Below are 16,424 nucleotides of genomic sequence, written 5' to 3'. Positions count from 1 at the left end.
TTTCAAAACACAGCACAATTTCTGAATATGGGCTGTGTGTATTTCTCTGTATATTGAGCGCTTCGATACTTTCACAGCATTTATACAGCACTTAAACCTGCTTTATAATATAAAAGACATGAAAATTGTACTTTTTACAATATGGGACCTTTAAAGTAAGTCCTGCATTAAAAAAACAAAACTCTAATTACGTAGAAGTTAAGTATTATCAAACTTAAAGTATAAAATGTAAGAGGTGCCCCTGTCAGTGTTAAATGTGTATATGTATTACTGATGCATGATAATGTGTATAATAATAATAATATTAATGTTGTAGCTGGTTGAGGTGGAGCTATAATCTGTGAGGAGATCATGCGTTCGGTCGTGTGTGTGTGTGTGTATCTGTCTGTCCACGGCAAATCTCCCATACTACCGGACCCATCAGCTTCATATTTTTGTGCTCACTGTATGCTCAAGGATTTCTGGTGTTTGCGATGATATGCAATTTTTGAAAAAAATGATTTTATTGACTGTTTTATACCGTCATTGACTGCTGACTCCTCACTCCTCTGAACCGGCTGGTATTTCTATTAAGGTATTTCTGGCAATCGACTAGGCTAAAAACAAGCCTTACCTAGTCTGTTCAAGGTCCATTTTGGTCTTAGTCAAGGCTCGGAAACTGACATCCATAGAAAAGTTTGGTCTCATTTTGAACCGGAGCATCTGCAGATTGATTCCATACCTGATATGTTATGATCGACTAAAGTAAGGCACGTAGAAGAATAAATCTGTTTTTGTTATCTTTACCCAAGCGGCAGCCTCTGGTGCTGAGAGATGAAGCCAACGCAGAAGTGCCAAAAATTGCAGTTCATCATATGGCCACATAAGGCTGCAAAAGTGAGTCAATCCCCATAGACCCCCATGTTAAAATGCCCAACTTTATAGAAGAATAAACATGTTCACAGTCGGGTACAAAAAACGATTTTGGTCTCTATAACTGTACGGGGAGTCCAGAGTTTAGCCAAGCAGCTGACTGGTATACTGCAGCATCATGACAATCCACCAACAGATATTGTACATAGTAGTCCATAACCAACACTTTAATAAATAAACCGGCCATAGTTCATCTGTAAGGCCTAATACTTGTTGCTTAAGGGTCTAAAACGGGCAGTCAGGATTAGGTAATAGGGGAGGAGGAAAAGCCCCTTTGAATGATAGAGGTTTCAGTAGCAGTCTTTGCTTCGGGGAAGTTTCTGCGGATGTGGTTTCCTTTCTCATCTGCAGACAGACGTACTGCAGCAACATGATATTTTACAATCAGGAAGGAAAATGACGAGTAAAACTCTGAGACTACAGGTCTACAGCAGTAAATCCTGTCAGTATGGCAACATGCTCGTGATGACGTGTTGACATGTTGTTTCGCAGCAGGTGAAATGTTCATGTGTTCACTGACTAAATGCAAAGTACAGCTGAGGCTGATGGGAATCAGGTATGTGGTTATAAAACAACTTCAGTCAAAGACACGTTGATGTTATTGACCCTTTAAAGAAAATGGTTATACAACCTGAGCAGCAACAAGGATTCTGCTGGTAGAACTTATTTCCCCCTTCATTAACACATACACGAGCATTAGATCTTAAATCAACAGTAATAAACCTTTAGATATGTTTGAGATGATGGAGGAATAGCATGAGCATTTCAGCAGAGTAATAATGAGAAGTATGAGGTTATAATGGCTGTGCCGTACACCTGCATGAATATGATTTAAACTTAAACCTTCAGGAAGACTCAAATCTGAAAGATGCAGCTGCTTTCAGTTTAACATATAGGCCTATACCAAACAGTGTGTAAATAGTTGGGAGGAATACCTGAAAACTACCACACAAAAGCTATTCAAAATCCAAATTTCCGAACATGAATGTCTGTACCAAAGTTGTCTAAATACTGCATTGCTCAGAGAACAAATAAAAACATATTTCAGTCGGGTTGTCATTTCCTCTGCAGAATTTAATTTGTTGCTCGGGTATTTTGTTACAGATCAACGGTATCACTCCATATACAACTACAAGTACAGTATTTTGTACAGTTCATATTCAAATACATAGTTTTCATTGGCTTATTTACAAAACACATTTTTTTTATGTACATGTTTTCATGTCAGTGCAACGTCACTTTCTTTCAACAAACACTTTACAAAAAAAGTTCTTTAAATTAACACGTCTGGTTCAGATCCAACAGAAATGAACTTAAATAAAGAGGCTACAGACACTGACAGACAGCTCAGTAGTAGATTGCACTGCCTGCCGACACTTCCAACTACTCCTCTGGGTGAGGGGGTCGGGGGGGGGGGAAGTTGGGCCAGGTGGGCGGGGCTTTTGGAGATGGGGAGGGGCTTAAGATGTTATTTTATGTGGTTCACAAGATTGGTGTTTTTGCCCAATTTCAGCGTCAAAGTTCAGTTCTTTTCGGGCAGAAAGGTTCCTGGATTACAAAAATTGTGCTGAAATTAACTCCAACTTCAAATTGTGGTTTTTGCTAACACAGTTTAAGCTACAGGTGTGGTAAGCTTAGCATCACACAAGTAGTGGTTTGAGGGAACATTCACAGCCAAAACAAAAAGAAAAAATGTTGACAGCTATTGCACCTTTAAATGAAGCAAACATTACAAACTGGGTTCTCAAGAGACTAAACCTTAGGGGAAATGTTCCCCTTTGAGCCACGTGATGACGTTTCAAACACCGACACAAACTGGACATCGTCTACGGCTTGGTGCAAAGGCAGGAGGGTGGAGGACACGAAGAGCTGAGCAAGCAAACATAAATAGCACTCATCTGTACATTTCCATTTGTTCAACAAACGTACTCTGAAAAGGAAAATAGTTTCATTCAGTGACAGATCTCCAAATACATCCATAGAGACGCCTTCTACTCATAAATACAGCAGCTAAAAAAGGGGTGAACACAGAGATTCATCTCCTGTGATCTAGAAGACAAAGTAGGGAACCTGCTGACCGTCTGCTGTCCGCTCACAGTGATTAGACCGAGCCCCGCGCACGACGAGCTCCACGCATGCTGCTACGCTCCAGACACAAAGCTCTGCCACTGGACTCCACACAGCAAAACATCAAGTAGCCCAACCTTCAGACTAAAGAACTCAGCACACAGAAAACAAACGACAGTGTAAGTGTCAGGTCCAGTGTGATGTGTGACGTTTTTTTTTAGATCTGACTACAGTCCAGACACTGTAGCTCTCAGCGGATTCGACAGGCCGTGGTTCCTTTGGAAGAATAAATGAAGAGTAAACTGAAACCATCTGATATCAGTGGGTTTAGGGGCACTAAAGTTCCAGAGGAATATCCTTAAAACAACGCACATTTAAATTAAATATTAAATACATTGTTTACGCATTGTCAATCTAAACTTTATTCCTCATACATTTTGAAACGTTGCCAAATTATGCTGGCAATTACCTGGAATTAATTGACAGGAAGTGTACCAATTGAACACCACTAATTGGTACTAAATTTGTGTAATTCCTTTTAGGAAATTATTGGTTCTATGTTGGGTTATGGTGAACGACTTTAACACATTCACTTGGGAATACGCACCATATATGTATAATATCAAGTAAAATACTAAATGCACTAAAACTAGATTTTGACACATGGCCCACTAATAACATTTTGATATAAATGAAGGCTTTAAAGGTGCAAATAACCAAAACATTTGATTAAATTAGCTTTTGGGGGCCACTTTGCCTGGTTGGTAATCCAGCTTTGAGACCTCCAGTGTTACTGAAGCGTTTGGAGTTTACCAGACCTCTGTAGCCATTTAACCGCTACTAGCAAAATACCGACCGAACTGTTGGCGGTTGAGTTGCATCGTGGGTAATGGAGGTGCCAGGTATCGACAAGAAAGACGAATGTGTGGAATAAAAAAAACGATATCTCACACATCAATTTAGATCCTTTTTTTTTTTTTTTTTTTACTGGCCTTCGTGGGTCCGACAATGTGATAGGAGTTCAATGCTAAATTAGTTGGTTAGTACTCTTTAAATAATATAATGTTTAAATATAATGTTAAAATCATTTTGTAACCACAATGAAGTGATCCTTAATGTCCCAACTTTTTCTTGGTTTCTTATTGGGGAGCATATGAACATTAGTATTACAGATGAGTTCGCAGCAGGTGAATAGTTCATTGTTTGCGACGGGCGCTGTGAAGACGAGTCGGACGCCTCTGGTGTAGCTTTGAGATTAATATCCATTCCTAACCTGAAGTGGCTACTGAAGAAAAAAAAAAAAAAATCAAAACAATAAAATAAATCTTTTATAAAACAACTCATTTTGCAGAAAAAAAAAGAAAAAAGTATTAAACACATATAGTATATTATTCTTTAAGCGTGTCTCTTTTGAAATCATGGCACCTGTCCTAAACAAACCCAGATCGGTACTCAAGCTTTCTAAGAAGTTATGGGTACACACAGGTCAACATTGCACAAATCACCACTGATATTTGGCAGCTGTGGAATGAAACACAGTTCTTTTAGTTTTATGTCCACATCAGGACCTGTGAGAGTGTCCTAGAAGGGGGGGAGAGATTGAATCGTTAGAAATGTGTGTACCATGACTCCTACACTGGAAGGAAGCATTTTATTTATGATTATTAATACTGTCACAGACTTTTAGGGTACAGTTGGCTGACAGACTGCGGGAAGCGATGAGGTAGCAGGCGACTTATGATTTCCCCCTAGTGACCCTAACACTAATAAAACCTTTGGAGAACCATCTTGTTAAAAAGCTTGTCACAGTATCCGATATACTAGATAACTGAATGTCAACATTATGTTCATCTGTGGCATCAAATATGACATCTACACAGGTTCTTTAACTCTTGGGCCCCCTGTTGGCATTTTTAAAACTCAACCTGTATCCAATCATTGGCTTTGTATTTACACCTGGACTTCACCTTTCCTTCTCCAGGTGAGATCTTCAGGCTCAGATCACGTGAGAACTCCAGGTGTAAATCTGACATCACAAGTGAGAAATGCACAAAGTAACCATCACTTCATGACTTGGCCATACCGGCATACATTCTGAGATGCGTTAGTATGCAAGTATATGTTACATGTGTGTTATGGCGAGGGTTGTTCACATGAGGGGTTTTGGGGGGAGGGGGGTTGTTTCATTGGGCTCAGCAAAGTGCACCAGTTTAGTGCTTTCACCAGGGCTTCATTGTTGTTTTGGCAAACCTTTGCACTAAAATATGTTTGCGATCAAGTGTAGAAAGTGCTGCGACGCGTCCCTAAAAGACACAGAGACCACAGTCCGATTCAGGTCGTTAGCAGTTTATGAGAATTCTTCAGAATGATCTGAACGTCCGGGTGCTTCCTGCTCAGAGCAGCAGGTGTAGTGCTGGCTGATGGAAGACGAGGCGCGATCACTGGAGGACACAGTATTTCTTGTAGTCGGACTCAAAGTCTTCATCCATGCTACTGGTGTCGGCCATCTTCTTGCCGTCGATCTTTGGCAGATACTGGGAGTAGTTGACTCCCTGCTGCTCGTAGAAAAGGATGTAGGCCGAGTCGGTGTCAATCTCCTCAGAGTGCACTTCCTGGAGGATTTGAATTGATTAAAAACACAGATGTGATCGATCTTTTCAAGGTACATGTCGATGAACCTGTCGTGAGTTGTTATATTAGCTGAGACAGTTCTGTAAAACATTACAGGCAGATTTAAGATGTGTTGTGGCATGAATACACCGCTAGATGCCTCCAAATACTGCATATTATAATGGCTTTTATTCCAGTTTATATAGATTTGTTTAACTTTGATGTCTTTATCCTATCGATTGGTCTAAAAAAATAAAATCACTATAATATAACTGACGTTTTGCTGACTTGCACCAAGAGTTGCCCCCTTTATTTAATGCTGCTATGCCTGTCTATCTGTCCAATCTAGAACAATAATACTGGTAGCAGATGTACCACAGAGGATGATTTGATTTCAGACAGAATTATGTAGATTAATTCTAGCTGGTGCCTGTTGAAAGGGTATGAAGTGTCCAAATTCCTTACCTTACAGCTGCTGTCATTGTAACAGTACCATTTCTCATTGGGGTTTTTGGCATACGTCACATAGTGGCCTCCTCCCATGATTCCTGAATGGCACTGATGGCATAAAGCAGATAAGTACGTTAGACTTGTTTCAAAGCAGAAAGCCTCTAACTACTTGTATGGCCATGATGTTGATGTGTGATACTTACTGATATTGCATAGAGGTTGTAGACGGCGTCCAGGCACATGTTGTCTCTGTGCTGGAGCAGCGAGTTGTCGGGGTCCACGCTGCTCTCTGTGCTGCAGTCTGAGCTCATCCCGTTGCTGTCACCGTTCACCAGAACCACGTCGCAGTGGCTGCTGGACGCCTCGGTGCCGCACGTCGTCTCCGACGCGATCGCCTCTCCCGATCCAGGAAGGCCCGATGCTGTGCTCCCCTCTGTGTCCGACTGTGGTGCACCGTCCCGCGGCTCAGCCTCAGGATTAGCGGCGCCCTCCAGGTTCTCCTTGCTGTTAGAGAGGCGGTGTCTGCTGCTCAGCTGAGGCAGGCGTAGCCGGCCTGGCCTGCGGCCTCCGCCGGTCTTGGGGCTGCCAGAGGGGCTGCTGGTCCGGCTGAGAGAAGGCGCTGACTTCCTGCTAGAGGCAGGGGAAGCTGTTGGGAAACCACAGAGTGAAAAACACTTCCTCTGCCGTTGGGCCATTAACTGCTCTGCTCATTTATACTTCAGTCTTTTTTCATTCCACAAGCTGTCAGCTCTTAAAGGGTAACTTTTTCAACCTTGACCCTCTTTTCCCATGTATTTCTGACACTGGTCCAGTATTGAGGGAGAATGCTGTAAACAGCAGCTGCAATGTATTCCTATTGGGGCAAGCTGCCACCGTCATTTAGGTTCACTAAAAGTGTTGGTTTTTACCATGACAGGCTTAGTATTAACTAATGTCATGGCTGAATATTTAGATGATTTCCATAATGTGGATGAGGTCTTTGAATTCGATGGCCGCCTATATTTATTTGAGCCAGAGTATACGGATATTCAGGATCCACAACGAGGCTTCTCCGAGCGAGACACACAATAACAAACAGACCGGATCAAGAGAAAGGTCAGAAGAAGGTTTTATTTCTCTGTAGGGCCCTTTCCGTAATGATGTCAGACACTAATAAAAACAATCTGAGCCTGTCAGTGGCAACAACAAGAACTTTTAGTGGATGTAATTATTGACGCTGCTCACTGCCCTCACAGCTTGTTACAGCGTTCTCCCTCAATACTGGACCAGTTTCAGAATGTGTTGTCCCCATTAGTCACTTAGACACAAAAACATCGGAAAATAGGGTCCAGGTTGAAAAATGCCGAAGTTACCCTTTAATCATCAAACACAGGACAGAAAAATGTGTCTCTTTGAACATGCCAGTAGTCTCAGTGTATGAGTCGCTTGCAATAACTAAATATGAGGCTTAAATCAACATGTGGTACCTTTGGGGAGGGTGCAGAAGCCAGCGGGGGCAGAGATGGAGGACAGGTTGTCTTCTCCGACCCTCAGCAGATCCTCACTCTCACTGCGGGAGTGAAGGCAGTGCTGCTCCAGGTCTCTGGGAGCCAGGAAGGCGCTGGGGTCAAAGTTCTCCCGCGGGAACTTAACAATCTTCTGGGATTTGATCCAACGACCGTTTACGAACTGGAAGCGCTTCAGGTGGACAATCTGAAGAAGAGAACACACGTCATTATTTTCAATGCAGAGAGTAAATACTACTGTAGAAATCTCTCCCTGTGAGGCCAGAGCTCAGGCCTGACACTGACCAGCATGGGCGGCAGCCTCCAGAGGTCCAGCTTCTTAGTGGCCAGCCGGTGTGTCTTGCACTTGGAGCAGTAGTAGAGCTCATCCTCACCCAGCTCTTCCTCACTGGTGAAGGCCTTCAGACAGCTGTCCAAGCTGATGGGCTCAGCCTGGGCCCGGCGGGACTGCTCCACACTGCAGTGCTCCTCCACAATCTGCAAGGACACCACGGTGGTAATGATACTGAACAGGGTGAGGATGAATTCACACTATTGTGCTTTTTGTCTAACCATTTGTAGTTTTGTATGCCAATTATCTGACGGTTGTATGAGGGTACTGTTTTTAAACCGTATTTTACTGCTAACTTGTGTTCAGCACAAAGCAGCATTTTTTACAAATACCCACAGTGTTATGTACCACAGTACTTACTGGTATGTATCATTACTTGAGTACACTATCACAAAGCAGCTGAATAAGATTACAACCCTAATGGCACAGCCTACAGGTCCCAGGATCCGTCATTGGATGTCACTCTGTAGCGCTACGGTCAAACTCAGAACTAAAGCAGATTCTGTTTTGCAGATTTACTTTCAAAGGTTACATAATAATACAATAAATACTTTTAAATTTAAAATCATAAACTACTGGAAAAGTCTGGAATCCATAAATGTGCCTAAATGTGAGCAGGACGGGCAGTGGGACAGCAGCAGTGTAAGATTATCTCATTTTTGGTTATTTTATTTGTTTACAATTATCAACTACTGTACAGAAGACAAAAAAATAGAAAGGAAAATACCATGAACACACAAAATGTTGTATTCATTCATTAATTTTTCACTGAAATCCCTCTAATACTCAATATTATACTGGTGTTCCTGGCCAGGGAGAGAGTGTGTGTGTGTGTTTTACCCTCTCCTGCGAGGTCTGGTAGCGGAGGTGCAGGGCGGTGGGGTCCCAGTCCACAGCTATATAAGCATTTCCTACAGAAGCTCTGTCCTCTGTACACTCTATTGTACAGCCTCGACAGAACCTGCAAACACACAGACAGACAGAAATTATTAACATTCATAGTTTAAAAAAAACAAAAACAAATATGCAAAGATGGGGGCACGTATGAGTTTTCAAGACGTGTAATCTTCACAGGTCTTTAGACCGCGGTGGTTAATGCAGACAATAGTGGGCCGCAGGAACCTTTCAGTTCCGAGAAAAGTAGTCCGGGACTAAGAGTCCCCGGCTCTTGTGACACGTTTGTGTGTATATGATATATATGTGTGTCTTACCTGTACCAAGGACACCAGGCACAGGAGTTGCCATCCTTAGCCACGACCCGTAAAGTAAAGGGGTACTGGTAGCCCATACTGTCATCACTGCAGGTTAAAAGAAGAAAAAAATGAATTCGGTGTGGACGTCATCATTTGAAAGTGCTTGCTGCTGTTTGTTATTGTCACTCGACAGTCAACTTGCTCACAATGGCGTGTGTTAGAAAACAATTTCACTGTTTTATTCTTGCAATAGGTGGTTGAGCCTGGAGTAACTGACTCTAAACCAAGGAGCAGAAATGGATCAGGCTTTAGATAGCTGATACCAATAAGCCCTGATCCTGATGCAGATCTGCTCAGGCCGTTCCTAATCACCTTCACTTCACATCTACAACAGATCTATGACAATTTCCTGTTGGTAAGTTCAGTGCAAAGATACTAGCATAGCATGGGTGATGTGTTTAGAGCACAAAGAGAGAAAGCAGGGAGAAACTGTTAACCTACTACATCTGGCTCTGTGAAAAGCAAAAAAAATAAAGGAGAAAGGAGCAGACGGTCAGCCTACCAATCCTGGGCGTGGTTGCTGGCTTCCTGTGGGGGCAGTGGGCTGGCCAGTCGGGACACTTGGATCCAGACGGCGTCGTACAGATCCTTCTTACTGGTGTGGACGGTGCAGGGAACTATGAGCGGCATGCCGAACAGACTGGGCCGGTTCTTCTGAGCCGAGAGGAAGTACAGCTCCGTACGCATCTGAAGGGGCGACACAAACGTTTAAGGAACACAGGCAACTATCACCTGTAGAGCAACGAACTGTTGGAAGTTACATGACGCAGAGAAATTATTTTCCGTCATAAATAATTTGGCAATAATACAGTAGATTTAACTGTTAAATTACAGACAGTATTTTGTTTTGCACATATTGTACAGTAAAATACGGCATGCTGAGTTCTCACCATCTTTCTGTGCATGGCGATGATGTATCCAATGAAGGGGCTCTCTTGCACCGGTGTGATGTGTCCGTTGGCGACCCCGTTGCCCAGGGGCGACTCTGGGTTATAGGGCACCAGGGTGCTGGGCCCACCGTTGGGGATGAGGACGGGCTTAATGCCCAGGATCTCATTAGTAGCCGAGCCGTTGGCTATCAGGGTGATGTCTGATGAAGGGGGAAGAGCGAGGAGATGAGATAATGGAGAACTGTGGATTCAGACAGATCCGTGCTGATAAGAGCGCAAAGACAAAGTGTGAGTGAACAGGCTCACCTGCCAGCGTGGGTGAGCTCAGTGATGTTGGCGAACCCGGCACCGGGATCTCAAATGCACACAGGAAGCCGTTAACAGAAAGACGGACCTTGTGGTTGTCCTGAGGAAAGTTCTAAACGCAAACAAGTTGGACATCAGACTGCAGCACTTCACAGTAGTACAGTAATAGAAAGCACTGCATGTGTAATGGAGCAATTATGAAGGTTAAAAGATCTTAAAAAAGTGTCGTAAAACTGTGGCTTACAACTGGATAAAAAACTCAATTTATGACACACAGGAATGCACAAAGGGGATATGACAGGCGATCAAATGAAACGCACTTTTACCTCGATTAAAATGACGGATACCTCAGGTTTGATAATTGTAGGAAACATTTGGGATAATGTAAGTAAACAACTCTAAATATAACTAAGGTCTGGTCACTTTTAGACATTTGAATGCAGGAAAAGTTACATATTATACCTTTAAGGCAGCCATCCTGTATATCTACATAATAATGAAGAATGAGAACGCTCCTACAACTAAAGTACACTGCAATGACCAAAACTTTAGCATTAGCTGCACTGAAGGACTGGTATTAAAAGCTAAGGGTAACTGAGACTATAGAAGCAATTATCTGCTTAAACAAACACTGGACCAAAAATAAACAGGATAGGCTTTCCTGCGGAGCAACAGCAATTAGATTAGTGTTATTTAGACTAATCTAAACCGGCTCCTTTTCTAGCCAGCAAATCTGTAGTGACTGAAGCCCAGACACAAAATACACCTGCCTTTAGTCTGTGGAAATAATCCACGTTATACGCAGTTGTCTGCACACTGTGGTCAAGTCAAATATATACTGTAAGATCATCTCCTTTTTAAATGGTCAATAGTGACTTTGTGAGTAAGATTCTTTAAGAGAGCTGCCAGTATTTCTCAGTTAATGTGCACTCGCTGTGGCTGTAGCTCTCTGACTGAGCTCAGTGAGAGGGTCTTTTAGTAATTTGAGTAAACTGAGTCTTTAGTTTGATATCAAACTGTGTTGTATAACACCCAGAATGATGTTGCCCCTTGCCCTCTGTGTTACCGGCTACCCTCGCCCTGCAGCGTGGTCGGTGGAACAGTCTCAGTACCTTGATGTTGGAGGTATGGACCTCAGCCAGGAGGATCTGCTCAGGCTTCAGACTGCACAGCTCACTCAGCAGTTTCTTCAGCCCTGTGTACTTTTCATCCATATTCAACCGCAGACCGTAGCGCACAGGTGTGGAGCCGTCCAGTTTAATGACTACAAAACAGACCACAACATTATACGTCATTCAGCTGTTTTTTTTGTGGTTTTAAAAAAAACTGAATCTTTCCTGCAGCCTCCTCACCGGTGATCTCCAGATGCATGGAGCTGTCCATGGGCAGGGGAAGAGACAGGAAGTTGAAGGGGTCAAAGCGAGCGCTGATGTGTCCGCAGGTCTTACACTTCACCTGGGACTTGAGCTGACCGTGGAACAGATCCACCACGATGGAGCGGTTCCTACGCAGGTGGTTCTCCCATGCCTTTAGGGTGGAGGAGCATTGACACACACACGCACACAGACAGAATGGTGAGACCAGTAATCCTGCGAGGCCATCCGCCAGAAAATGCAGAAAACAAACAGAACATCGATACAGCTACATTAGATATTCAAAGGAGAGCTGAGCAGATGGGCTGACAGGTATTGACTGCTCTCTTCTTCTCAGAGCGGACACCAGAGGATGTGACAGCCCGTTACCTGTCCCAGAGTTCAGAGAGGCCTGATGCTCCGCTCAGAACTGGCCTTCATCCCTTTCTCAGATCACTCATGTTTGATGTTAACATCATTGATCACACTACAGGTGTTGTCATTAACTTATATTTATGCTTATTTTGTCTTTGCAATCATAATAGTGATTTGACCAAAATGTTTGGTGTGGCCCCCTCAGACAAAGATAAGATTCTAAGCAGATATATATATTTATCTATCCTCGACCATCATACCAGAGCGAGACAAGTAGTATTCATTTCATTTGTAGACAACAGTATTTGATCAGCAGTGTGACTTCTGACCTCAGATGCCACCTCCCAGTCGGGCCGGCCATCGCTGTCCTTCAGCTCCACGTAGGGTTTCTCGTGGACTCTGTTGAGATCTTCATGGAGACCATCGAGCAGGAAGGCTAGCAGCTCCTGGGAGTCCTGCTGCTGGAAGCCATTAAAGCGTGGGGCGTACTTTGCTATTGTCCACTGGAGAGGAAGTAATGACATCATAAATGTTATTTCTATAGAACCCTTAAAAAGAACTTTATAAAGACACTTTGTAAAAACTTTAACAAGTTTAGACACAGCACATAAACACAAAGGTTGTGATTCAGTTTGCGGAAAGGTGAAGAGTTATGGATCAAAAATGACCCATAACAAGTAAGGAGATCTACTGCACAGTGACAACTTTAAAATAGATGCAACACTTAAAAAACTTTAGAAAAGGCCAAACACACAAACGTCTTTTAACACTTTGTGTGTCCGACAGTGATGAAGCTGCTTACCCTGAGTTTGAGTGGAGCCACGTTCTTCTGTGTCCCGTTCCACAGCTCCATCACCAGGTCACCATAACACTTGGCCATGTGACCTCGCATCCCGATGGGGTTGGTTCTGTAAATGCACCAACACGGGCCAGTTAAAAGTATAAAGTTTCAGGATAATGGTGGCGTGATTTATACCAAAGTCATACACTTAAATGGCACCTGTTGAGCTCATAGAGGTGTCCCCCTGAGATGAAGTAGTCTGTGAGAGGCTTGGTGTTGCTCACACACTGGATACTGGAGTTCATGAAGCAGGTGTTGCCAAGGTTACTGAGGCCAGTGGCTCCTTTCTCTGTGGGAACTGGGATGGGAAAACAAGGACTTACTGGTCAGAAAAACACTAAATGAGCTAACAAGCTTTCTTTACTGACCAGCTAATATCTTTTACTAGTGCACATATGACAAACTGCGTTCCTCTCAGCATGCTTGGTGTGAACATTACCATGAAATTAAAGGAAAACATTTACATAAATCTACACGGCAACAATTTTTTAACATCTAGAGAGTTGACTATTTTAATCCTTTTTCCCTTCCTATTGGTCTTAACGCTCTTATTTATTGACAATAATTGTTGCTTTCCACTATATCCACACTCTCCATAGAGTGTGATGTGATGTGTGATGATTGAAATGTAATATTTGTCTGTAATAGAGACTGTTAATATCCACCAATCAGAGCTGACTAAAACTACCCGCCCCTTTACAAATGCCCAATAAGCTCATCCAGTGTCCTCTGGCTCACCTTTGTGTCTGTCCATCTTACTACTGTTGGCGATGAAAGACATCTCCTCAGGCCAGCTCATGTCTTTGTTCCTGACTGTGGAGGAAGAGGAAAACATTTCTGTGATTAAACCAGTTCACTTGCACTTTCATGTGCCATTATTTAGAATGAGCTGTTACACAACACTATTATGAGTGAAGAGAGTCATTGGGAGGTGTCTCAGACCTTCAATAACTAGCTGCTGCTCATCATAGATCTTCAGGCTTTCCAGTGTGTGATCTTCATCGTCCAGGAGGGTGAGGTAGTTCTGCAGGACAAAGAGATGCTAAAATAACCCTGAGTAGTAACTTTGGATTTATTATGACTCTGTTGTTCTTTCTTCTGCATCAGTTCAGGTGTCGGGTCCCTAGTAACCCCCCCGTTCCTTCCACACTTTGTGTGAGAGGTGTTTTCTGTGCTTAGTTCTACCTGGCCCCTGGTTCGCTGGTTGATTTAACACAGACCAATTTAGGAATATGCATCATGTAAGCACATAATAGAGATAATGAAGGTCTTGGAACTAGATTCTGACACAGGTCCCCTTTTCAAGATAGGGCCTCACAATTAGGGAATAAAAATAAAGGTATTTTTAAACCTGGACCCTATTTTCCCATGTTTTTGAGTCTAAGGGCTCTTTCACCAGCTATAGCCCGTTTAGCTAGTCTGAATCAGAATGAAATTGATAACTTTTGGTTTGTTTTCAATTTAGTCTGGTTCGGTTTCACAGTGCACAAATTAAAGCGGACCAAAAAAAAAAAAAAAAGAGCTGAGGGACGTGTACGAAGGAATGAATTTATCTTGCCACTTCTATGCAGACTTTGAAATATTGCTGTTGAAGTTTTTTTCACAGTGACTCGGCAATGATCTTCTGTGAGCATGAATCCCTTCTCCTCCAGTTTATCTCCAATGTTGTCAAGCAACCACCAGCCAATCCGAGACCACCTCTCACAAGTGGTCCCGGACCGGTTGTTTTGGTCCACACCAGAGTACGATTACTGCGTTCACAACTGCCCAAACAGACCAGAGTTGGTTTAAAATGACTAATGAGGAAAACAATTTCTGAAATTGGTCCAGTATTGAGGGAGGACGCTGTAACCGGCAGCCGCTAAACAAGCTGTAATTTAATCACCGTCAACCTCACCGTCACTGTACGTCCACTAAAAGTGTTTGTTTTTGCCACGACAGGCTCTGGTTGTTATTATAAGTGTCTGACATTATGGAAAGAGTCTCGCTCAAGGAGTAGTCTGATTCTGAACTCTGGCGAGATGACGTGTTGCCGGAAGACAACGGTGGAATAGTGGAATACATCCATGATGGAAACGTGACTGTTTGTTGTGTTGGAGTACAGAAAGTGAAGCTTAGTATTAACTAAAAGATTTTCAATGTCATGGCTGAATATTTAGATGATTTCCATAATGTGGATGAGCTCTTTGAATTCGATGGCCGCCTGTATTTATTTGAGCCAGAGTATATACGGATATTCAGAATTCACAACGAGGCTTCTACGAGCGAGACGCACAATAACAAACAGACCGGATCAAGAGAAATGTATAAAAAATGTTATTGATTGTGGTTGGCCATGTGTCATACAGCATTTAGAGCCTTAGCTGGATTATCAACCGAGCAAAGCAGGCAACTGTCCCAAGGCCCTGATCTCCAGAGCCCCCTGAGGGCCAAGGTTCACGGCTTGTGAATCAGTTTTAGGTCATTTGATCAAGAAGTATATTATCAACAGTGTACGTTGTGTGATCTTAAAGTCCTGTGTCAAAATCTAGCTTTAATAGCTTAATTCTCTTAGTTTATAATGTGCTCACATGGTTCATTTCATTTCAAAATAAAAGTTGTGACATACAGAAAACCTCCTGCCAACATTATCCACTACCTTCATCCTTATGAAGAATTGTGTCATATACTGGCTGACCATTATCTGATACATCATAAAAGCCAAATGTTTCAAAGTAAAGGCTGCTCTTGTGACGGCTTTGCGGCCTACCTCACTGTTGTAGAGCCAGAGTCTCATGTCCTCCTCCTTGATGCGGAGTCTCTGGGACAGGTAGAGGTGGATGTCCTTGATGGTGGCCATGCGGCTGAAGCAGCCTGTGTAGGCCAACACCCTCTTCAGAGGAGCGTTGGGGGATGGCACGTTACCTGCTAAGGTGCACAAAGAGGACAGGAACATTCAAAAAACTGACCCAAACACACAATCAGAGCACACATTTGGTGTGTTCATTTGACTTTTTTTCTTAGCTGGAAGGGCTTGAACAGTGATTTAAAATTCAACTGAAATACAGTATTGGCTACACACAAGCTCACAGATGCAAAACAAACCGATCGATTCCAACAACAGCATTCTGGTGACTGAGGATTAGTTGTAAGGAAGCAGCAAGAAAGGGCTTTTTTGTCAATCAGTGCAGACTTGATTGGTCAATCAACTTAGTGGATTTAGTGGACTCAGATTGGATTAAATCAAATACAAACCAATCAATATCAATCCTGTTTATTAAAAAATATAAATATACACATTTAAAAACTTTACTTAACTGATATTGATTTATTAATAAAAAACTAGTGATTTTAATAATCAGATTTTTCAATTTATACAGCTTTGCTATTCAATTCTACCACTAAATGAGCCATCCTCTACACTTGTTCCAGTGCTCTCTGGCCTCAGGGCTGTTATGAAGACATTATGCAGAATATGATGCATAATTAGATCAAGTTGAGATATTTAGCCACATGCCTGAGAGAGGGTCTCAATACCCAGCAATGACTGCTC

At 42.7% G+C, this 16,424-nt stretch overlaps 1 protein-coding gene across 2 annotated transcripts in view; it reads right to left on the bottom strand.

The window, feature by feature from the left end:
- Positions 1-1,965: 1,965 nt before the first annotated feature.
- The window catches only part of usp32 (ubiquitin specific peptidase 32), a 50,760-nt gene continuing 36,301 nt past the window's right edge, over positions 1,966-16,424 (bottom strand). For both annotated transcript variants that reach the window (XM_037775012.1, XM_037775013.1), the window contains exons 17-34: positions 15,642-15,799; positions 13,835-13,916; positions 13,631-13,705; positions 13,052-13,190; positions 12,854-12,959; positions 12,381-12,554; positions 11,677-11,851; positions 11,437-11,588; positions 10,325-10,436; positions 10,019-10,218; positions 9,631-9,815; positions 9,087-9,173; positions 8,716-8,836; positions 7,830-8,021; positions 7,506-7,731; positions 6,243-6,685; positions 6,055-6,147; positions 1,966-5,591 (exon numbers count right to left, since the gene is read on the bottom strand). In XM_037775012.1, coding sequence (XP_037630940.1) covers positions 5,418-5,591; positions 6,055-6,147; positions 6,243-6,685; positions 7,506-7,731; positions 7,830-8,021; positions 8,716-8,836; positions 9,087-9,173; positions 9,631-9,815; positions 10,019-10,218; positions 10,325-10,436; positions 11,437-11,588; positions 11,677-11,851; positions 12,381-12,554; positions 12,854-12,959; positions 13,052-13,190; positions 13,631-13,705; positions 13,835-13,916; positions 15,642-15,799 — 2,894 coding nt within the window. In that variant the 3' untranslated portion in view covers positions 1,966-5,417. The remainder of the gene's footprint in view (positions 5,592-6,054; positions 6,148-6,242; positions 6,686-7,505; positions 7,732-7,829; positions 8,022-8,715; positions 8,837-9,086; positions 9,174-9,630; positions 9,816-10,018; positions 10,219-10,324; positions 10,437-11,436; positions 11,589-11,676; positions 11,852-12,380; positions 12,555-12,853; positions 12,960-13,051; positions 13,191-13,630; positions 13,706-13,834; positions 13,917-15,641; positions 15,800-16,424) is intronic.

This window comes from Sebastes umbrosus, chromosome 7, assembly GCF_015220745.1.
Source record: "Sebastes umbrosus isolate fSebUmb1 chromosome 7, fSebUmb1.pri, whole genome shotgun sequence".
NCBI lineage: Eukaryota > Metazoa > Chordata > Actinopteri > Perciformes > Sebastidae > Sebastes > Sebastes umbrosus.
This window is presented reverse-complemented; position numbering and strand designations above follow the sequence as displayed.